The sequence below is a fragment of the Prosopis cineraria genome, unplaced genomic scaffold (assembly GCF_029017545.1).
Source record: "Prosopis cineraria cultivar Desert tree isolate PC_DT_omini unplaced genomic scaffold, ASM2901754v1 PC6, whole genome shotgun sequence".
Classification (NCBI taxonomy): domain Eukaryota; kingdom Viridiplantae; phylum Streptophyta; class Magnoliopsida; order Fabales; family Fabaceae; genus Prosopis; species Prosopis cineraria.
Window position 1 is genome coordinate 3,756,368 of NW_026555337.1, and position 22,427 is coordinate 3,778,794.

The 22,427-nt window shown below is 35.0% G+C and overlaps 5 protein-coding genes across 6 annotated transcripts; 3 read left to right on the top strand and 2 right to left on the bottom strand.

The window, feature by feature from the left end:
• The first annotated feature begins 267 nt into the window (after nucleotides 1–267).
• LOC129313570 (probable galacturonosyltransferase 3) lies at nucleotides 268–1,121 on the top strand. The gene is made up of 2 exons (XM_054956806.1): nucleotides 268–421; nucleotides 591–1,121. The coding sequence occupies exons 1-2, from the start codon at nucleotides 268–270 to the stop codon at nucleotides 914–916; spliced, it is 480 nt and encodes a 159-aa protein (XP_054812781.1). The 3' UTR covers nucleotides 917–1,121.
• A 149-nt stretch (nucleotides 1,122–1,270) lies between these two features.
• On the top strand, nucleotides 1,271–5,509 carry LOC129313569 (neutral/alkaline invertase 3, chloroplastic-like). Its single transcript, XM_054956805.1, has 7 exons — nucleotides 1,271–1,404; nucleotides 1,660–2,464; nucleotides 2,551–2,716; nucleotides 2,806–3,017; nucleotides 3,230–3,723; nucleotides 3,802–3,850; nucleotides 4,917–5,509. Exons 2-7 carry the CDS (start codon nucleotides 1,733–1,735, stop codon nucleotides 5,229–5,231), a joined length of 1,968 nt encoding a protein of 655 aa, XP_054812780.1. The 5' UTR covers nucleotides 1,271–1,404; nucleotides 1,660–1,732; the 3' UTR covers nucleotides 5,232–5,509.
• A 617-nt stretch (nucleotides 5,510–6,126) lies between these two features.
• Nucleotides 6,127–8,617, bottom strand: LOC129314216 (uncharacterized). The gene is made up of 5 exons (XM_054957575.1): nucleotides 8,093–8,617; nucleotides 7,498–7,633; nucleotides 7,326–7,393; nucleotides 7,164–7,250; nucleotides 6,127–6,542 (listed from the first exon to the last, which is right to left on the bottom strand). Exons 1-5 carry the CDS (start codon nucleotides 8,600–8,602, stop codon nucleotides 6,465–6,467), a joined length of 879 nt encoding a protein of 292 aa, XP_054813550.1. The 5' UTR covers nucleotides 8,603–8,617; the 3' UTR covers nucleotides 6,127–6,464.
• An 888-nt stretch (nucleotides 8,618–9,505) lies between these two features.
• On the top strand, nucleotides 9,506–15,799 carry LOC129313215 (peptidyl-prolyl cis-trans isomerase CYP71). The gene is made up of 14 exons (XM_054956178.1): nucleotides 9,506–9,820; nucleotides 10,843–10,928; nucleotides 11,266–11,354; nucleotides 11,960–12,199; nucleotides 12,311–12,432; nucleotides 12,646–12,721; nucleotides 12,850–12,957; nucleotides 13,036–13,212; nucleotides 13,369–13,586; nucleotides 13,731–13,863; nucleotides 14,345–14,568; nucleotides 14,885–15,038; nucleotides 15,213–15,356; nucleotides 15,537–15,799. Exons 1-13 carry the CDS (start codon nucleotides 9,666–9,668, stop codon nucleotides 15,294–15,296), a joined length of 1,866 nt encoding a protein of 621 aa, XP_054812153.1. The 5' UTR covers nucleotides 9,506–9,665; the 3' UTR covers nucleotides 15,297–15,356; nucleotides 15,537–15,799.
• A 778-nt stretch (nucleotides 15,800–16,577) lies between these two features.
• On the bottom strand, nucleotides 16,578–18,645 carry LOC129313216 (60S acidic ribosomal protein P2B-like). 2 transcript variants are annotated; one of them, XM_054956179.1, is made up of 4 exons: nucleotides 18,488–18,645; nucleotides 17,997–18,086; nucleotides 16,964–17,196; nucleotides 16,578–16,865 (listed from the first exon to the last, which is right to left on the bottom strand). In XM_054956179.1, the coding sequence occupies exons 2-4, from the start codon at nucleotides 18,082–18,084 to the stop codon at nucleotides 16,839–16,841; spliced, it is 348 nt and encodes a 115-aa protein (XP_054812154.1). In that variant the 5' UTR covers nucleotides 18,085–18,086; nucleotides 18,488–18,645; the 3' UTR covers nucleotides 16,578–16,838. The 2 variants fall into 2 exon arrangements, with proteins under 2 accessions (XP_054812154.1, XP_054812155.1); XM_054956180.1 differs by having other exon boundaries at nucleotides 18,453–18,607.
• Between the last annotated feature and the right edge of the window lie 3,782 nt (nucleotides 18,646–22,427).

Here is a 22,427-nt window from a genome sequence, read left to right on the forward strand (position 1 = left end):
AAATAATTCAAACATCAAAAGAGAAAGAAAAAATAATCAAAATTAAAAAAATCAAAAGAGTTAATTTAATCACGACTTTCTAAACTTTTACAAAATTAAAAGACTTTTGATTTTATAAAAATTGAGAGTTTTTCTGAAGAAACTGACAGCAAAATTGTAGCAGAAGCAATTGAACGTGCTGAAGGCTTTGTCACCACCGTGAAGGACATGTTCATTATGTGGAGAAGAGAATATGAAAATCCAAATTCAGATTCAACTCTGAAACTGATGCCAGATCAAAGAACAATGGCCAAAGGATATACTAACATTGCAATGGCTAAAAACAAAACTATTCTTTACAATGCTCTCATAAACACAAGAGAAAGTCAGCTTGCTATTGGAGAAGGAAGTTCTGAACTTCTGATGCAGAGCTTCACTCTAGGTATTTGATTTAGTCCTTTTTTTTTTTTTATATAGTTTTGTGGGCATATTAGATTGTTTTTATTTTAATTCAAAGTTTCTATTTATTTTTCCAAGTGCACTTGATCAAGCCAAAGCTTTGGGTCTTGTTCTATCAATGGCAAAGGACTAACTCCATGACTGTCTTTTAGTGGCAAGGAACTTGAGGGTAATGCTTCAGTCAACTGAAGAGAGTGTTAATTTGCAAAAGAAAAGAAGTGCATTCTTCATTCAGCTAGCTGCCATAACTGTGCCTAGACCATTGCCTTGCCTTCCGTTGCAACCTGCAGCAGATTATTTCCTGCTTGGTTATCATAAAAAAGGAAATTTTGACAAAGAGAAGATTGAAGATCCATCTCTTTACCACTATGCTATCCTTTCTGATAATGTGCTGGATACATCAGTGGTTGTTAATTGTACTGTCCATAAAGCAAAGGAACCAGAGAAGCATGTGTTTAATATAGTAACGATAAGTTGAATTTTGCCGCAATGAGAATGTGGTTTCTTCTCAAGCCCCCTGCTGAAGCTACTGTTGAGGTGGTGAAATACTGTAACTTGGTTAATGATTGGTGTTGCTTAGAGACAGAGTAACATGGTTAATGTTCAAGTGGCTCGCGTTGCTCGTCCTAGACCCATTTCAACCCTCGGAGAGAAGCGACTCTCGCAAGAGAGGACAGGCTAACGGCGCTGCTGGAGCCTGGAGGAAGAAGAACGAGAAGCGGAAATAAATTTGCAGCATATTGATTGGAAAATGGCATGGCCCTGCCCTAGGGTTTGTTTCATCAGCAAAACGGTGCGTTTTGGCGGAATGGAGAGGCAACGGAGGGAAGGGTTCCACATGACTGGCAATTATTGGTTTATCATTAGATCTTTTTTTTTTTTGGGGGGGGGGGTTACTTATCACATTAGATCTTTTGGATTTCCCTGCCTGCGCGATTACCTTCTTGGTGATTCCTATTATCCCAGGTACGATTTCATCGTTGGATCTCTCTCTCTTTTCTCATTTGCAACGAAATGTTGAATAATTAGATTCTGTCCGAACACTTTCCCAGTTAACCAAATTGTTGTTTCAGGCGCAACGAAAATTTGTGTTGAACGGAATTAGAATCTTTCTATTCTTCCTTTGTTTTGTCTCCGTTCATTTCATTCTTTGTGTCGCTAGGAAGCTGGCATCACGGTTCACGGATAAGTTTTGAGCTTAGTGTTTTCTGTTTTGCATAGGTGCTACAACTAAATACCTAAATTTCATACCCTGGAGGCAGTTTTGAGTCGTCGAATAATTTTAGTTCAATAGATGGCGGCATCAGTACCTGTGCGGCAAATTGTATCTGGGACTTCTCCTCGTTTTTTCCAGTTTGAGACATGTTCCTATGATCTTGAGTTTGTAACGCCCAGGTCCAACAAATCCAATGTATATAACAGAAGAAAAAAAATTTCCGGGTATGTGCTCGGGAAAAGTAGTTCAAGAATATGCCTGACTTCGAAGAAGACAAGTACATTGCAGGTTGTAGATGGTGAATTTCACGGGATGATTGATCGTGGGCGATTAGAATCCGTTGTTTGCAATTGTCAACGGGTAGACAGTGTTGGCAGCTCAGCAACTGAGGATCAAGACAGTGCATGGTCCTGGGCCACGGAAAAACGACCATCAGGGTTTCTTAGCGGGAATTTCACGGGTGGTAAGTCACAAGGAGAAGCTCTTAAGATTGATGAGCCGGTAGAACCCACAAATGGAAGTTTAATAGCCAACAGAAAGTCAACTGCGGGTGGACTTGCAAAAGAAACATTGCATGAGGTCATTGAGAATTCAATTGAGGATGAAGCATGGAATTTACTGAGGGACTCTATTGTTTATTATTGCAATAACCCTATTGGAACTATTGCTGCAAATGATCCAAGCAGTAGTTGTATCCTAAACTATGATCAGGTCTTTATCCGTGACTTCATACCTTCTGGGGTAGCATTTCTCTTGAAAGGAGAGTATGATATTGTACGGAATTTCATTCTTCATACGCTTCAGTTGCAGGTAATGTCATAAACCCTTTATTGATGGTGCTATAATTCATTTGAGTGCTAAATTTGCTTGTTAAGCTGATTGTGAGTTTTGGGCAGAGTTGGGAGAAAACCATGGATTGTCATAGTCCTGGTCAAGGATTGATGCCTGCAAGTTTTAAAGTGCGGACTATTCCCCTTGATGGAGATGATTCTGCAACTGAGGATGTCCTAGATCCTGATTTTGGTGAAGCTGCCATTGGTCGTGTGGCACCAGTTGATTCCGGTTAGCAAGTAGCACCATGATATTATTTATATTATTTATTCAATTTTTAACTTTTCTTCACTAGTAACAGTGTCTAACTCTACTGCCAGGACTTTGGTGGATTATATTGTTGCGAGCATATGGAAAATGTTCTGGAGATTTGTCTGTGCAAGAGAGAGTTGATGTGCAAACTGGAATCAAAATGATTCTAAAGCTGTGTCTTGCAGATGGTTTTGATATGTTTCCAACTTTGCTGGTGACAGATGGTTCCTGTATGATAGATCGTCGTATGGGAATTCACGGTCACCCTCTGGAGATTCAAGTTAGTAGCTCCTTTCTATATTGTTGGATTCATTACTTAGCTTCTGCTTCTAAAAAGTCCCCCCCTCATATAAAGACATAGACAATTTCAGCAGTTTTTTTTGGCTGATATCAAATTTAGCCAAATAAGTACTTGAGTACTCCTTTAAGGCCATCTGCTTGTTGCATGAAGTTAATATATATTTTCTGTGATCAATTTTTAATGTCCTGCAGGCGTTGTTTTACTCAGCATTACTATGTGCGCGAGAGATGCTTGCTCCTGAAGATGGATCAGCTGATCTTATTAGAGCACTGAACAGTCGGCTTGTTTCATTATCATTCCACATAAGGGAATATTACTGGGTTGATATGAGAAAACTCAACGAGATCTACAGATACAAGACTGAGGAGTATTCATATGATGCCGTTAATAAATTTAACATCTATCCTGATCAAATTCCCTCGTGGTTGGTGGAATTCATGCCAGCTAAAGGAGGTTATTTGATTGGAAACCTGCAACCTGCTCACATGGACTTCCGTTTTTTTTCTCTTGGAAACCTATGGTCTATTGTAAGTAGTCTGGCCACTGCAGATCAATCACATGCCATCTTAGACCTAATTGAAGCAAAATGGTCAGAGTTAGTGGCTGGCATGCCTTTCAAGATATGCTACCCTGCTCTTGAAGACCAGGAATGGCGTATTATAACAGGCAGCGACCCCAAAAACACGTAATGTCTTCACAAAAATCCTGCATTATTTTCTTCTTATTTTCTGCAGCTATTCTGACCTCTTATTTTCGTATGCAGTCCTTGGTCCTACCACAATGCAGGCTCTTGGCCAACTTTGCTCTGGCAGGTTAGTGTTTATTATTGATATTTTATGGTTTCTATTGGGTTCAATTCTTAGACTCAAAGCAGTAAAATAATCTTTTTTATTGAAAAACTGTACAATAATCACAAAATATTACATGCAACTTTTAACTGTATGCCTAATCCTATCATCAACCACCACCTCGTTACAACAAAGTGAGGGTTGATTAAAGGTACAAAAAGACAGAAAATAAATCTTCAGTAAGTCAACTTCACACATCATTGGAAGTGTAAAATATAATTTCTCTTCTGCCATGATGTTGATTCTTACTGAACTTGTGATTTGAGACTTACCAGGGAGATGAATGCTCATGCCCTTGAAATTTTTGGTGTTCTGTTAAAATTTTCCCTGTAAACTACGTTGCTATTTTATTCTTTATTAATTTTTCATTCACACATCTAAACCTTAACCCTAAAAGATGGGACATCTACCATGCTTCCCATATAAATTTGGGTCAAGAGAGGTTGTTATCGCTAGTTAGTTGCAGAATCATCTACCATCCCTCAAATTACACTTAGCATTTTTAACCATTTCTTTCTTTAGTTAACATCTAAGTGATGGATATTATAGCACGATCCGATTCTTTAGTTTTAAATAGAACCAAACCAAAGCAAATTAAAATTCATCAGTGATGCTTCAGAGTTTCAAGGGCTGCAGCTTGGACAGGTATTAATTCGAGTGTGGGATAGCCTTCACTATAAGTCAGGTTGTCCCTGTCAAATATTGGTGGTGATAGACCTCCTGATGGATACAGTGCATCACTAGCACTTGCTACCAAATTTTTGCCCCCACAATCAAAGATCTAAAAGTTAAGGGATCAAATTATTTGAAATAAGGCTATCCTGGCAAATATATCTTGTCTTTTCGTTTACAAAAAGATCAGGCGACACTCGAGAAGGGTTTTTGGTCACTGGAGGTCAGTGCTCTTAAAATAGATTGGAAATTGAAGTTATAGTTTCTGGTTGATATTAGCCTACAGGACGCCAAAATAATAGTTGGATCATGGAAATGGACATATTCTGTGGATTAAATGACTGTGGTTATATTGCAGCTTGCCGTTGCATGCATTAAGATGAAAAGACCAGAGATTGCTTTAAAGGCTGTCCAGGTAGCTGAGAGCAGGTTATCAAAAGACAAGTGGCCTGAGTACTATGATACAAAGCAAGCAAGGCTTATTGGAAAACAGGCACGACTTTTTCAAACATGGTCTATCGCAGGATACCTTGTGGCAAAGCTCTTGCTAGCCAATCCGAATGCTGCAAAAATCCTTATTAACGAAGAGGATCCAGAGCTTATAAATGCTATGCTAAGTGCCAACCCAAAGAAGAGGGAACGGGGCAGGAAGAAACAGAGCTTTATAGTCTGAGTTGATCTCATGAGGTAGTCTTCCTCTCGAATCTTCCATAGCTTATTGGCTTTGATGGTTCAGCTATGATTATGAGACGCAGGCAGACAAGTTAGAGCGTCTTTCTCACCCATTCCTTTTAGGGTTCACCTTTGTGTATGTATGATGTTTTTGGATGTGGCTCTATTCTTTTTGAACATTAATTTTGTGAATTTTAAGCCGTAATAGATTGTTAGATGCACCCAAGTAATGAATAGACCTGTCAATATATGCAAGTTCTGCATATTGTATCTTTCGTTTTTAAGAAGTGCCACCGTCATTTTTTATAGTATGTATGTATGTATGTAACTTTGCTGGTATTGTAGTCAATTCCAAATCCGGATGAAGGAGAAGAACTGTGTTAGCTTCTCATCAATTAATGTAAAACTCTGTCAAATATAGGTTATATATGTATATATATATATAAGAGAAGAGGCTATTTTCAACATAAAATGGAATCAGATGAAAGAAAAAGGGAGATAATTTTTTTAAGATAAAAAATGTTTCATGTAATTCGAATAAAAGACTAATAAGTATTATTATTAAATGATAATTATAAAGACATAATAGATATCACATATTTTATTTTATTTTATTTTTTTTAGGTCAATCAAAATTTTGACACTAAACATTTTTTAAAAGAAACTTTCTTGACAAAATTACTATTTAACTCTAATTAGAATTGTTCAAATAATTGTCAAATATTACTATATGGTGCTATTGTGTCATTTATTTAAGCTTCCAAGAAACCATTATGCCAAAGGAAAATTAAGAACATTATTTGTACCTGGCAAAAACTTACAGAATAAATTTATCCTTTAACATGTTATATGGATAATTTCAGTTCCCAACTCAAAAGAAAATCCTAAAAAATAAATTGAGAGAAATGAATTACATAATATGAAGATGGAGGCAACAATCACTTCAACACATGTGTTTCAACTTTCACTGATAACATACGATTAGTACATTGAATTTGCTCACAATTCGCAACGTCAAGGATATAGCTCGAGAAAAACTGATCAAGAATGGATATTTGTGACATCTTAATCTGATTCTGAAAACACATTCTGGTGGTTGAAAGAAGTGATGCAACAAACGCACACGCCAGCAGAAGTACAGACAGAAGACCGATGGAGGTAAAGGCCTCAAGCAAATACCTATGGATGACAGTCCCCATTCTACTTTTCCGAAGGGAACAACAGCCGAGTCCTATCATTCTTTTAAATGTTTATGCTCTGCCAAAATGTCGTCCAACAATGATTCACAAGCATCTTCAAGCAAATCCAACACCTGCCACACAAATGATAGCATATAATGCAGAGCGTAAGCTAAAAGTTATTAAAAAGTTAAAAAATAAATAAATAAATAAAAATCTCTACGATATAGTGCTGCCTGAATGACTGCTTATCAGGATTTACGATTGATAAAACAACACAGGGACGCAATATCAACTAGCTATGATATCATCAAGTTTTCGACAAGCTATCATTATAATATGCTTAGTGTTGATTGTAAGTATTGATTTTTTCGGAAAAAAGTTGATGAAAATCATTAGCTGCTTACTATTGGGTTTTCATATCCATCCTTGCACAGCCCTCCTTCATGTTAATATATCAAATGCAAAAGCAAAACAAAACAAAGCATCCTAACACCTTGGCGCCAAGTAGGCAAATGCTACAGGATACGGTTCTTCATACTCTGCCAAAATGTTTAAGGGCAATTACCAAGTAAAATTTCTCTGGAAGCGTAACTTTTTTTTTTTTCAACTATGTTTTCATACACATCAATGTAATGCTTGGATTTCAGTCCCCACAAATTATTCCAATCATGCTCGTATTGCCCTTGCCCATCCCAACAGATGATGATCTGCCTTAACCAACAAAAAGAACCAACCAGTAACTAAATCATTACCTTCTCAAACCCTTGTGGCCCGCCATAGTAAGGATCAGGGACTTCAGTTTCATCATGTTTTTTACAATACGAGCACATCAATTTAACCTGCATCACCGATACTCACATTAAACAAGCTAAAAAAAGTTAGAAACCCAATCTTAATAAAACCCTTACGCTGACCTTCTTATATGCATCAGCTGGTAAACTATCTCTAGACTTCCATATATTGAATGCCTCTAACATGTCCTCTACAGCAAACAAGAAACAAAAGCCATTATACCACCCTGTAAGAACTCATGCAAGAGATTGTTCAAGACAACCAGTTCTGTCCAGAGATCTGATTCAAGCTCACCTTTGTTTCGCTTGTCCATAGCAAGGATAAGATCAAAATCTCGGAAATCAGATGGCTGGATTGGCCTGGAAATAGAGGTTATCTCAATACCTCGCCTTTTTGAGGCTGCTCTCATCCTTGGGTCTGCTTCATTTCCCTTCATCAATAATGACCATTAAAATAGAATTCAATAATCCAATAGTTAGCCTGCTACCCGTGCAACATTACATGAGTTACAGAAAAAGTGTAAGTCAATACAAGTTAAACATATCAAATCATGACATTATTCACAAGTCAAATTAGTTGAATCGACTTCGTAGAAAGTTATCTAGTATGGAAGAAGATTTCATTGGTCTTCTTGAATTTTCTCCGGTCACGAGTAAATATATAAATAAATCTACCAATACAATAAATCAATTGTTTTCTTCTTTCACCCAGTGGTCTACTTCATTTACATTCAACAACAATGAGCCAGTATTATTCAGAGATTCTTGAATTGTCACTTGTCACAATGGCAGCCATATGTAGCGGAGATAATTCAAGCACAAACAAGAACACACAATACTACAGATCTATCCGATGATCATAGTATGAGATGTAACTAGGGATAACCCACCTCATGGTAATTAATGGTGCCTGCAGAATCAATTTTGAAGTTGGAATCTAAAGCCCTTTGCTTGACCAAGTGTCTGAAGACCCCTTCAGCGGCTGGGCTCCGACAGATGTTGCCGAGGCAAACAAAAAGCACCGAGAGTGGCTTTGTATCCTGGTCAGTGTCAATGGATGAGGTAGGAGAAGCCATCAGTGGTTGAATCGACGACGACCCCGAAGGAGAAAAGAGATTATGGTTGCAGGAAAGTGCAGTAGTGGGGTTTCTGAGAGAAAGGCATGGAATTCGTGATGGAAGAATAACAAATGGTGCGTTCGAGGAGGGGAATTGAGGGCAATGGCAAAATCGTAAATTACTGAGGTTGCCTCCGGAATTGTACAACGCCCTCATTTCTCCCGCAAGTGTGGACTGTGCCTTTGCCTTCAATGAGAGTGAGACAGGAACCCCATCTTTCAAATGCTTCCTAAATTCTAGAATTTTTAATAAGGTGAACCACACACAGAAGAGGCTTGTCATTTGTCATGTTACGTTTTACCGAACAAATTAGATGGATCTTGCATAGTACTTTAATATTAAAAATACACACACACAATTGTGGTTCGATGCAATATAAAGGAATTATTTACAATTCCAATGCATTACAAGGTTTCAGCTATTTGATTAATATTAAATAAAGTAAAGAAAATTAAATTAGCTAACGAAAATTACATTATATATTGTAAAAAAAATTACATCAATAAATTTATGTAATCTCCATTACAACTATTTTTTATAACATATCAAATAAATACATGTAATTCTTATTACATTTATTTCATTCTTTAACATAACATTACATTCTCTTTGATTTTTTAACCAAATAGGTAATAAGTATAATTGAGTTGGTGTTTGATCAAACTGGTGGAGGAATTGTTGGTAAAAAAAATTGGTGGAAGGGTTGAATCAGCCATAAACTATTGTTAGTAATGATAGTACCATACAACTTTATTTAAAAATAAAAACAATTGATTTTATCTATATTTAACAAAATTTTCAATTTGACATGTCATTATCGCTCATAATTAATAATTTTAAATTTAAGTGGATATGATATTAAAAAAATTTAATTAATATACATTTATAATAATGACCTCTATGTTTATTGGCAAAAAAATAATAATAAAATAATTTCCATTTGTATCCTCTCGAAGTAGTCTATATTAAAGACGTTTAGTCTAGTATTATAAAATATTAAAATATAAAAAAAAGTATTATATTAAAAAATATAAAATATTTTTAACTTTTTAAAATATAATTTATATAATTTTTCAGAAAATATTTTTAATTATAGTTAATTAATCTTCTTTCAGCTGAACTAATACATCTATTTATCTTAGACATAAATTTACCCCCGAGGGTACTGTGAAGAATTATTGCAAAGGTATAGTTTTGCCCAGGAGCAAGAAGCAGCTTCTGCTTCCTTCCTCTGTTATAGTTTTGCCCTCTGAACTTTTTATCTTTCAGTGGACTGAGATACAATTCCTAACACCATCTTGCATTCTTCTGGAACCGATCTGTATTGCTAAACCACGGTGCCGAAATGGAAGAGAGTCAGAATGGCGGTGACGCCAATTCGGCGATTCCGGATGGTGAGGAAGACGCCCTTATCGGACCGGGGCCAGCCCTACGCTCTCGACCTAAACGTCCTCTCCAGTTCGAGCAGGCCTACCTCGATGCTTTACCCTCTGCAAACATGTGAGTAGTCGTTCTAGCATCTTTCATATGTCCATGCCCTGAGATCACAGTTTAGGGTTTAAAGTTTAGTTCTTTTTGTCTTTAAATCAATTAAGTTGATACCAACAACTATGCAGGAAATTATATATAGTGAAAAATTTTTAGTCAGGTGGTGGTGGTTTGATTTTTTATGCTGAAGTGCAGGTGCTCATGCAATTTGGAAAATTAATTTTTTTTTTAACTTCAAGTTTTTTGGTCTCTTGAGCGGATTAAAATGTCTTCTCTTCTTGGTACGCCCTTCCAATCAATTTGCTTGCTGTATAGCTTTTGCGTTACGAATCTTCATTGATGCTGTACTGTCTCCGCTGAAAGACCAATTCAAGTATTTTCGATGAAACATTTCGTTCCACTTGTAACTGCTAAAGTGATCACAGTTTTTTTAGTTTCCGAGATGGAGACGCTTGTGAATAAAGTGAAATTTTATTACTCATTATTCCGTCGAGAATGAGCGTATTGCTGCCTGAACGCCTGTGAATTGCAATCTCACAGAACTTTTTGCAGTAAGTTTCGCGTCAAGCAACTGACTTAATTCCCTTGTGGTTCCATTTTAAAATGTAGAGATTCTGTTAAGATAGAAAAAGGACAGAGATGGATGATCACTCTTCTATTAATGACAATGAATCCAAGAAAGAACATCCACTGAACAGAGCTAACTACTCCCTTTGTATACCTTGAATTGAGCCCAACAATGGCAGAGAGCCATACAAAAAAATGGCACATCCACTAAAGATGTGGAAGATGGAATCACTTATTAATGGCAATAAATTCTTCCATGTATCTCCATTTAAATTACAAACGAACCATAAAGTAGCCAGGATGAAACCTCCTCTTTTTTACTCTGAAATTTTTTGCCTCATGTGTTGAGTAGAATTGCTCTGAAGCGCTTCATTCTTTTCATCCAGTAAGAAATCTTGGTAGGTGTGCAGGAGGTTTTGAAATCAGCGGTTTTTTTTTTTCATCCTCGCTTCTCTCTCTTTCTACAGGTATGAGAAAAGTTATATGCATCGTGATATAGTTACCCATGTTGCTGTTTCAGCTGCAGAATTTTTCATAACTGGGAGCATTGATGGTAAACATATCCTTGGCAGCATATCTATAATCATTAAATTTTGTATAGATATGTGTTTGTGTGTATACTACTAGAGCTTTATCCAACAAATTTGGTTGTTTTATTGATCAATGTAATCAGCTTCAGCATTTAATATTTGAACAATGTTTCTCTTATCTATATTGTTTTGTGGGTAATTTTTCTGCTCTGTAACTTGCTGATATGGCCTTTTTTTAACTTGACAACATTTTTATCCTTTTCAAAAATATCAGACCAATTGACTCTTTTTGTAATACAATGGCTTATTGTATGATACCATGGCCTATCTCTTTGTGGGTAACTTCCTTTTTGTCAACAGGGCAGTTGAAATTTTGGAAGAAAAAGCCTATTGGTATTGAATTTGCAAAGCACTTCAAATCCCATATTGGCCCAATTGAAGGTCTAGCCGTAAGTTTATCAACCTGGTATAACTCTTGTTCATATGAAGTAGTGTCTAACTTATCGCTGCCTCAAATCTAATTGATTGGAGATTTTTATTTATATAGTTAGATATGCTTCTCTTGGAAAGTATGTAAGTGATATGAATTTTATGTATTATGCCTGTATGGATTTTCTACTGCTGAATTGTACAATATTGTTCACCTGTGCATGGAAAAACAAAGATTTGTTATTGTGTTTCTTATTTCATCTTAGTCCCAAATAATTCTATCTCAGCTCAGGGTCTTCCAAGTCTCAATGAGGGTGCAAAGTTTATGGCTGTATCAGGATAACTGCATTAAGCATGTATTAAAAATTGCAGTGTCGTGAATATTACAGATCTTGCAGACACAAAAGTGGAAACATGCAGTTAAATATGTGCCCGTGATGTTATATATCTTACTCGAAATGGTTAATTTGGATTTGTCTTGTAGAATGCTGAGAAGCATTCTTCATGCTTTCACCATGCTGATGATATTAATCGCTTATACCAGGATAGAATTTTTCCCCTGGATTCTGTATTCAAGTTATCAAAATATGTTTTTCATCAACAATGACTTGTTTCTGCTGTGCAGGTTAGCGTTGATGGTCTGCTTTGTTGTACAATATCAAATGATCACGCTGTGAAAATTTATGATGTAGTCAACTTTGACATGATGGCGATGATTCGTTTGCCATACATTCCTGGTGCTGTTGAATGGGTTTACAAACAAGGAGATGTCAAAGCTAGGCTTGCCATTAGTGATAGAAACTCATCTTTTGTGCACATATATGATGCACGAGCTGGTTCAAATGAACCTATAATCTCCAAAGAGGTACCAGTTCTAGACCAAGTTGAATTTGACTGACCATTCAAAATTGCTTGTCGTTCTTTTTTGGTTTGTGATCAGTAATGGAATTGAATGATCCACTTTTCCTCATTTCAGATGCATTTGAGTCCTATTAAAGTTATGAAGTTCAATCCACTATATGATTCTGTGATTTCAGCAGATACAAAGGGGTTGATTGAATACTGGAATCCTACTACGCTTCAATTCCCAGAGGATAAGTATGTGCTCATTTTCATGCTGTTACAATTTCCTACCTCCTTTTAATGCGTGGTTGTTACTCTTGGTGGCTGTTGTAGGGAAGTTTTTATTCACTTGTGAAAACAACTTGTTTAGGATTGCAATCTTTAAATTCTTATTTTGTGACACTAGCATTTTTAACATTTATTTATTTCATGAACATACTATAATCTGTGTTTCTTTGGTACTTGTAGGGTGAATTTTAGACTGAAAAGTGATACCAATCTCTTTGAAATAGCGAAATGCAAGACTTCTGTTTCAACTATTGAGGTATCAGTCTAGGCATACATCTGAACTTATAGTTCGCTAGTCAACATCAATATAGGTTACATATATGATATAGATGCTTTCTTGGTTGAAAAGAAGACATTTATTAACAGTGATGCACCAATTTTTAGGTCAGTCCAGATGGAAAGCAATTTTCCATAACATCACCTGATCGCAGGATCCGTGTGTTTTGGTCCAGAACGGGTAAATTAAGGCGAGTTTATGACGAATCACTGGAGGTAATACCTCACTGGAAGTTTGATCCGAGCATATTTGCTTTTGGAAATCATTGGTCATTGAACAATTTTTGTTAATAGGTAGCTCAAGATCTTCAACGAAGTGATACTCCCTTATATCGGCTGGAAGCCATTGATTTCGGCCGAAGAATGGCTGTTGAGAAGGAAATAGAGAAGACAGAAAATGCGCCACATCCAAATGCAGTTTTTGATGAAAGTTCTAATTTTCTTATATATGCAACCTTGCTTGGCATAAAAGTTAGTTACTACTCGTTTAATTGGTTAATAATTCTATTTGTATGACTATTTTGCATTCACTTAGTCAAATAATACTATTTTATACATATAGCGCAATGAGACAACCATTTGATGCCATGTAATCTAATGTGTTTCTTATCTTCTATCTGTTTATAGATGATAAATTTGCATACCAATAAAGTTGCCCGAATACTTGGGAAGGTGGAGAACAACGATAGGTTCTTAGGAATAGCTTTATATCAAGGGGATCAAGGCAGTAAAAAAGTAAGAAAGATTCCTTCAGCAGCTGCAAATGTGAATGAGAGCAAGGAGCCATTGACCGATCCAACTCTTTTGTGTTGTGCCTTCAAAAAACACAGGATATACTTGTTCAGGTAAGAGTCTAACTATCAGGTTATATAGCCTCTATTTGGGATTATTTCTGCCAGTGTTTCCAATGTGCCCTGGTTTCCCATGTCATTGAACTGTATGCTGTTGCCATTTTTACTGACTTCTGGCGTCTCTCATGGTCTTATCAGTCGGAGAGAACCAGAGGAGCCTGAAGATGCAACTAAGGGAAGAGATGTGTTTAATGAAAAGCCTCCCCCTGATGAACTTTTGGCAGTTTCAGATATTGGAAAGGCAGTTACAACATCACTTCCGGACAATGTGGTGAGTTTTCTTGTCTTTAAAGTGGTCTGTTCCTGCAATAAATTTCAGGGTTAAATTTACAAACTCAAATGCTTGTTTCATGCTAGAAATAAACATCATCTAAAAACAACTTATCTCCTCAATAAGTGTAAGTTTTACTTATTCTTTTTTTCTTGGTTGTCCCATCTGCTTGTGTTTGTCCTTTATGTGTACATCATAAAATTCCAGCAGATATTCTTATGAATAGGGATGATCCCAGAACCATGAGGTATGCATTGTAAAATGTGGAGTAGGCTAGCCTCCACGCGAGAATTAGAGGTTTAGCATTGTGTGTCTGTGTGTACATGTACCTTTTTTTTTTTTTTTATGCTTTCTTTTGTAGTTCAAACCCCAAACACCCCCTTCTCCTAGCAAAGCCTTCTGACTTTTTATTTATATCTATTTAATATAGATTATCTTGCATTACCATAAGGATAATCACGTCTTTGTTTTCTTTTGCCAGATTATGCACACTTCCATGGGTGACATTCACATGAAGTTATACCCAGAGGAGTGTCCAAAAACTGTGGAGAACTTTACAACTCACTGTCGGAATGGCTATTATGATAATCTTATTTTTCACCGAGTTATTAAAGGCTTTATGATTCAAACAGGTGATCCCTTAGGAGATGGCACTGGTGGCCAGTCTATTTGGGGGAGAGAATTTGAGGATGAATTTCACAAAAGGTAAATTAATTGTATACAAAAGTCATCCTTGATCAAGTTCCTTATGCGTTGTTAGTATGGTTATCAGTCATCACCTTCATGATTCCTCATTCTTGCTCAAATGTAACAAGAAATATTACATGCAATCACATGCATTATGAATATGACAAGACTCGTATTTTGGTAATTTCTGGATTTAACTTTTTGTTTAGGTGTAGGTTATATTGCATTACCACTAAATTTTTTGCCATGTATCTGTGCAAACATGCACAAAAACCCGTCATCATTCCAGCGTCCAGGTTATGATTGAATCACATTAAACCATTCGTCTTTGCAGTTTAAGACATGATAGGCCTTTCACAGTATCAATGGCAAATGCGGGCCCAAATACAAATGGTTCTCAGTTCTTCATCACCACTGTGGCCACTCCTTGGCTGGACAACAAGCACACTGTATTCGGCAGAGTTGTGAAGGGGATGGATGTCGTACAGGTAGATTGGGCGTTTAACTTGTGGTCACTACCATTGGCAACATTTCAAGACACATTTTGTCACCTATTGGGATTGCCTTTACAGTTCAACTTTTGATTTAAAATCTGTTTCAACGATTCTTCCATTTATTCTTTACATTTGATGTACATCTGGGAACTCTGGTTTTGATGACAGGCTATAGAAAAAGTAAAGACAGACAAGGCAGACAAGCCATATCAAGATGTTAAAATCCTGAACGTCACTGTGCCAAAGTCTTGAAGGTCCTTGGCTTGTTTGATTTAGTCCTTATTTATGAAGATGGATGCCAACTTTGAACTGGTAAATAATTAAATATTTTTCTTCTTTCCTTGACTGAGATCATATCTATTCTATCTCATGATCATTATGCATGAGATTATATGCATAGGCGAAGAATTGACCTTTACTCGATTGATTGAGTGAAAGTTTTATGCCATGATTACTGGCTTATTTTAAAATATTTATTACTCTTTCTTTCAGGTGAATGAAATAACGAATAGGCTGATGGAAGTAGCAAGTGATGGTTGCGAAATGGTAGCGCAATTTGTATTTCTAACCAATTACATTTTGTTTGGGTATTTTATTTCCCTCATTTAGGGTAATCTATGTATTTGTTTTGATCGGTTTATTATGGGATTACTCGCTTTTTTAAATCCCTGACATTGATTGTTCGGAGAAAAAGAAAAAGGAAAACTCCGTGACACTGACCATCTGCCATAGTTGTTCAGAGGGTTTCTCATACACTTCCGGTCTGGTTGATGATCATGCATTTAAAAGAAAATTAAAAGTTCATCAACAACAATAATCACAAGATTAATAATTAGTATTGGACTGTAAATAATTTAAATCGTATTTTATGTAGATCAAATTTATTCAAATATAGTGATTGACAACAAAAGCTTGAGGCCCCACGACTTTGAGCTTACATTGATGCAAAACAAAAAAAAAAATACATTTATTTCGGCCCTCAAATCACAATATGGCACTATAATTGCTAAACATAGAAAACATTTACCGCTAAACGCTAATGATTCCACAGAAGGTTTTCGATAAGCCTGTAGTTTGTGATGAAGTCGTATGGGTGACGTATCGTGCTTTTGACAAGTCCGGTGCAAGCGATTCAGAAAATGATATGAGCATGTATTTCACTCCCTTGCTGGAAATAATTAATTTCAAGACTCTACTTAAAAAAGACGTTTCCATATCCTTTTATATTAATCAAATGCAGATATTAAATTCTCAAACCATTTCCTCTAAATTTTTTTCACAATTGCCCGTTTATTAAAAATAATTCTGTTGGTTTTTTCATAAATGGAAGATAATGTCAGAATAAGAGCTACCTTAAAAGGTCGCGGTAATTTTTGAACATAAACTACTTTTTCAAATTTACATGCACTAGTTAAAGATGATTTATAGTGAGAACTAGAGAGGTTACAATTTAATGAAGAATTGATGAGTTTTCCCGTCTCTACAATAACAAATTGACAATCAGTTGTCCCGCAGAAATTCTAACACTGGCAGTTCTTGTTCAATGTTTATACGAGTTTTGAAATTTCATTAAACATATCACTAAAACAGTTTCGCAAAAAAGTTCATGCAAAGCAAAATCGAAAATATTCGTATCAGATAGACTGCTATTATATTGTTCCGAATGAGAAGGCAGAACCCAACCAACCTAAAATAATATTAATACGCAACTTCAGTAACAGAAAGTAGTGTAATTGCACAAAAACCCTAACCGGAGCCGCAAATGCTACTGATAGACAAAGCAATTCAGACCTTTTAGTCGAATAAGCTGAAACCCATGTCCTGTAGAAAGAATAACACCGTTCGTAATGAGAGGATGTGTAATCAATATTACCAAACGATCCTTGATTATTGACAACTACTTTAAGTTTAACTCTCACCTCATCAGACTCCTCTTTCTCTTCCACCTTCTTTTCCTCCTTTGCCTCAGCAGCAGGTGCAGCACCACCAGCTGCAGCTCCACCGGTAGGTGCAGCAACGGCAGCAACTGCACCTCCACCGCCTGGAACTGAAGCAAGCTTTTCTCTTCCTGCAGCAATCAGTTCAGTAATATCTTTGCCATTAACCTCGTTTAAGAGAAGCTCAATTCTCTCATCATCAGCCTCAGCGCCAACTGCAAACCATGAATGTAACATGAGGAACTAATCAAACAAAACGTGAAAGAGTCCCAGTATGAAAATTACGGGATAACCTTAATTAAAATATTTATTGGTTGCAAGGTGCGTGGCAAACTTACAAAACATAAAAATGAAGTCATTTTAACTCCAGCTGCTAGTTATAGATACTTAATTTTTCCAACCGATGACAATAACAGTGAGATAGGGGTAAACATTAATTCTGCTTCCATGCAAGATTTCTGATTTAATTCAGCTATCTTCAATGTATTTGTGCTACAAGAGATAGGTGACAACAAGCATGCATACATAGTGAGAAGAAGTTAGCACTGTGATCTCGCACCCTTTCTGAATTAATTAAGTATTCACTAATCCGCGATGCAGTCATTGAAATGTGTAAAATTTGTTTTTTCTAGACAATTCAAGAAATAAGAACAGAGAAGTGAAAATAAAAGAGGTATGTTGACATAAGGTTTGGTTTAAGCGTGTTTTTGGATGTCCATTGCAAAGGTGATTTTGCAGCTTTACTCTTGGTCAAAACATGGTTTTAACCAAAATCTAACCAAATACTGCGCGCGCGCGCGCTTAATATGTACCGAAAATTCGCTCCTCTAATTTCATTCCTCTCGTTTTCACATCTATTAATCAAATTTTCAGGTGACTTTTATAACAGCATTCCTTTGTACAATCGCTGAGAAAGCTAAATCTCTAATCTCTAACGAATCTAAAGTATGAGATTGAAAAACACCAATTAAAAGCAAGAAGAACAGAAAAAAAGAGAAAATGAGAGATAGCTCACCTGAGCCAAGAATGTTCTTTATATCATCGGCCGAAGGAGATGTGTTCCCTCCCAACACTGCCAACAAATACGCAGCAATCACCTTCATCTCTGCCGTGAGATTAAATTGGAATAACGAATTAGCCCAAAAAAAAAAATCATCTGGACATGGAAGCATGGCAAGAACTGTGAAGGGATTGCAATGTCGCTCGTAGGGCTTATGCAAATAAAAGCAGGTAGGATGGGTGTAGAAGAATATATCTATATGCAATTAGGGTTTTCAGAGGTTAATGGGACGTTGGGGCAAGAACCTTTAGCAGATTAGAGCCGTTAATCTCAGGGTATTGACTACTATCAGTAGGCCTTACCAGACACCAAAATCGAAATGCAGTGAAAGAAAGAAAACTTAAAACGGCATAGCCCCGCGTACCATAGCATAGGGGGGTTATGAGAAAGTAAAAATCCATCGGAACCCACCTCGTTTTGCAGCAAAGAAAGAAATCCAACGATACCTGAGTAGCGCAAAGACGAATTGTGAGAGACGGGGCAAGGGCTGGGCTCGCGGCTGCTTTCTCTCGTGAACACGAGGACTTCCGAGTTAAAACCCTAATAAATTCTTCAAGGGATTAGCATATAAAGCCCTCGAAGGAAGACAATTTACCCTCCAAGCCCTGCAGACTTCGATAATCCTATCCAAGCCCTTTAATTATTTTCGAAGTTGAACAGGCCAAGCTGTTTTTCAGGGGTGAGAATATGTGTAGTTAACAAATTCTCTGCTTAGTTGGAATAAATTTTCCCCTCCCCTTGTTTACATGAAACGAAGAAACAATACTAAAGGAGAGGGAAGGCAAACTTTTAATCTCCCCTGCCTTTCCCCATGATTGCTCCCCCTCCCCTCCATGACATGAATAATAAAATATGTCCAATTGCTTATAAAAAGGATTCGCAGGTTATTATACCAGGCATTTATAAAAAGTACTTCTTTTATTTAAAAATATAAGATATTTTTTAAAAAATTAGATATTAAAAAATATGAAGTATTTTTAGTCTTTTGAGGTGTAATTATTATTTTTTTTAAAGTGCCCCTATTGATAATAACTTTATATTTATTATAAGGTATTTAATAGAAATAAATATAAAAAATATAATTAATTTAAAATTAAGTAACTACTTTACTGAGAAGTAAAATTTAATTAAATATACTTTATATTTCTAAATAAAAGGAGTAAGTGAGAGTGTATATTTTGGATAGAAAGTGTAGGCATGAGTGTGCAGATTTTGTAGCTATCTTTCCCTCAGGCCCCCTTATTTTTATGTGAAAATATTACACCTAGTTTCTATAAAAAAAAATTATTGAGAGGTAAATGTGCAGTTGTAAATGTTTGTTGTTTAATTATAAATTTTCTTTATCAAGTTATAAATATACAAGATTTGAAATTTAAGAGTATTTTATTAGTTTTACGAGACCTATCAATAATAAACTTTTTTTTTGTAAAACCTATGTATAATTTTTCTTTCTATACTCTTGTATTTACGTAGTCCCTCTTTCTTTTATCCATTCTTGAATTATTGTTAGGATTATAAATTTTTAGTAAATCAATGTGTTTATACAATTTGAGTTCATTATAACAATAACTCTGTCTATTTACTAGAATCACATAAATTTATACTTATACTTTGAAATAAAATTTACAAGTTAACCACATAAAATTAACAATGGAGGATAGGTGAGTAATAAGAAAAACCATGTTATTTATAGACAGTCCAGTTATTCACAATAATATATATACATATTCTTAAATTTATATTTGATATATATATATATATATGCTTAAATTTATATTTGATAAAATTTACGTGTTAATTGGAGAAAATTAACAATACAATGTGCATGATCAATAATTAAATTTTAATTATTTATAATAAAAAGCTTGTATATTTATAAGAGTTTACACTTAAACTTAAAGAGAAAATTTATAAGTTGATTCGATAAAATTAACAATATAAGGTCTGTAGGTAATAAGAACAATCTATTTATTTACACAAGTCCATGTGAGGTTGAACCTGAGGCCTTTTCACGCATTAAGGGTAATTCTATCATTTTAGTTTTTAAAATAATTGCACATAAAGCCTTTAGGCTTGTATAAAATTGTCATGATCTATTGGGCTTATGTGGCAAATACCCAAACTATATACAAGCAAGGCATTTAACAAGATACTGGCAACATCAGTTGTCGTGTAGACATTTGTTATTAACACATCAACGTGATGTTATTTGCATTAAAAGGATGTTATTGTATGAAGCATTAATGTTTCAAATTGCTTGATGCATTAGTGTTGATATTATTTTGATTACTGGTGACCCCGGATACTTCTTTGGTACTGCTTGTAAAGCATTGTGATACTATTTTTATTTTTTTTAAAAAAATTAACATCTAAGATGCATATCCAATGCTCATGAGTTGTAAGTTGATGCTTCAAGGTGTCTTAAAAAATTAAAAATTGTTCCTGGTTGTAAAATTAACCTTTTAATTATAGCATCTTTTATGATCTGCTTTTAAAATAAAACACTATATTTGATTAATGTGATAACTTTAATCACATCAAAATTTTGAAAATGACGAACTTATCTCCTGATAAATAATACACAAAAGTTAAAATCAAGATAGAAAAGAAATTGATTTTATGCATATATACCTATTACTAGTCATCCAACAAAAGACAATTTGGTTAAAAATAGTATAAATGTACAATTAATGACTACTCATTTCGTTAAAAAATATAATATATTTTTAATCAAATCTCCTCTTATTAAAGTAGTTAAAATATCTTCAAATCAATACAATCTTTTTATGGCTATCATTATTTAATGGGTGCTTCATTTTAAAGTAAATGTAAAGTGATTTGTCTATTAATAACATTTTTTAAGAAAAAAACACATTAATTATATTTTAAAACGTTAAAAATACTTTATATTTTTTAATACTCAATCATTCAAAAAATTATTTATATTTTTAAATGAAGGAAATGTGTTCTATTTGGTATTATCATTAAATGACGATACAAACATGCTAGCTTAGATATTTCTTCAACTAAAACAATATTTTTGGTGTGCTTTATAACTTCTTTAAAAAAATATGTATACATCATGTTGAGCATGTTTTCCCATCTGGCAAACTAAGAGAGTTCTTCTTGAGGTAAATTATAGTCATTAAATGGACTGACATTCCCTCAGTTAATTTTAGAAGTCAATCAATTTATGTCACTGTTGTATGATTATATAACATTTCATAAATATTTTAGTGACTTAATGATTTAATTTAATTCCCAGATGACAATGTCCTCTTTATCCGGTCATCTAGGGATGACCAAAAGTAAATCAATATCAGGGTCATTTTTTTCACACATAAATGCCAACATTCTAATTGTAATAATGAAAAAGCGCTACATCGTAGGCGAGAAAACGATCAAGTATCACACACTATCAACGAACCAAACTTGTGAAAATAAATCACAGGCATTGTCAGACCTCAGTCAGCCGAATCTAAACTTCCCTCACGTGCTTCGACGGTCGCGTCGATTAAACACATTTGGGCTATGGGCTATGTTGGCCCACAAAGCAATAGTTTTGTAAGCACTGTGCCTCTAAGAAAGAGCCAAGGAATCTCTCAGCCTCACGGGCGGTCTTAATTGGGCCTACTCCATCGATGCGTTGCCAAAAAAAGAGTCATCACTGTGGAATGTGATCTTTTCTTTCTCTTGACCCCACCCCTCCCGGGAAATATTAGCCGGGGAAAGTTAATTAGGCACCATGAGCAAAAAATTTTATGTTAAATATCGAATATCAAATATTGATTATCCTATCAACTATTTTTTTTATACGATATCTTATCAACTAACTATTTACCTATAGCATATTCAAAATACAGTCTCAGGAGCTTAATTAATGTTCTGTATTTTTTTTATTACCCACTGGTGCTAAAAAATAAATATAAAATACATAACATTCATCAAGCAATGTATATACTAAGTTTATTAATACTTACACACTTAATGAGAGGTATTATTTTAATAAGTTTTATATTTTAAATTAACAGAACAATTTATTTTAAAAAAGACCCAACTCCGTCTCAATTCTCGATTCCAAAATTGAAAGAGCGCATGTCATTAGGATGGAATTAATATTGGCATTAAAAGCACCAAGACACAAAATATATACTCTCAGATTCTCTTCCTAAGTCATTTTTACAAATTTTATTAACAGCAATAAAAAAAGTATAAAAAATAAAAGTACATAGAATTTTAAATATATCTTTGTATGAAATAAAAGTGATGTCATATTACTTTTTTCTCTCATAAAGGTGATTTTAAAAATATATTTTAAATATTATTTAAAAAATTACACCGTAATTTATAAATAAAATCAAATGAACTTTTTAAAATGTGATTTAT

Bases quoted from the DNA above. Each gene is read 5' to 3' on its own strand.
- LOC129313570 (XM_054956806.1), top strand. From the start codon at position 268: ATGCCAGATCAAAGAACAATGGCCAAAGGATATACTAACATTGCAATG. The intron at 422-590 runs GTATTTGATTTA...ACTGTCTTTTAG, and splicing joins GATGCAGAGCTTCACTCTAG to TGGCAAGGAACTTGAGGGTA.
- LOC129314216 (XM_054957575.1), bottom strand. From the start codon at position 8,602: ATGACAAGCCTCTTCTGTGTGTGGTTCACCTTATTAAAAATTCTAGAA. The intron at 7,634-8,092 runs GTGGGTTATCCC...TTATTGATGAAG, and splicing joins GCACCATTAATTACCATGAG to GGAAATGAAGCAGACCCAAG. The intron at 7,251-7,325 runs GTCAGCGTAAGG...TCGGTGATGCAG, and splicing joins CAGCTGATGCATATAAGAAG to GTTAAATTGATGTGCTCGTA.
- LOC129313569 (XM_054956805.1), top strand. From the start codon at position 1,733: ATGGCGGCATCAGTACCTGTGCGGCAAATTGTATCTGGGACTTCTCCT. The intron at 2,717-2,805 runs GTTAGCAAGTAG...CTCTACTGCCAG, and splicing joins TGTGGCACCAGTTGATTCCG to GACTTTGGTGGATTATATTG. The intron at 3,851-4,916 runs GTTAGTGTTTAT...GTTATATTGCAG, and splicing joins GGCCAACTTTGCTCTGGCAG to CTTGCCGTTGCATGCATTAA.
- LOC129313215 (XM_054956178.1), top strand. From the start codon at position 9,666: ATGGAAGAGAGTCAGAATGGCGGTGACGCCAATTCGGCGATTCCGGAT. The intron at 11,355-11,959 runs GTAAGTTTATCA...TCTGCTGTGCAG, and splicing joins GCCCAATTGAAGGTCTAGCC to GTTAGCGTTGATGGTCTGCT. The intron at 12,722-12,849 runs GTATCAGTCTAG...ACCAATTTTTAG, and splicing joins CTTCTGTTTCAACTATTGAG to GTCAGTCCAGATGGAAAGCA.
- LOC129313216 (XM_054956179.1), bottom strand. From the start codon at position 18,084: ATGAAGGTGATTGCTGCGTATTTGTTGGCAGTGTTGGGAGGGAACACA. The intron at 17,197-17,996 runs GTGAGCTATCTC...CATGGTTTGCAG, and splicing joins AAAGAACATTCTTGGCTCAG to TTGGCGCTGAGGCTGATGAT. The intron at 16,866-16,963 runs GTGAGAGTTAAA...TTCTTTCTACAG, and splicing joins AGAAAGAGGAGTCTGATGAG to GACATGGGTTTCAGCTTATT.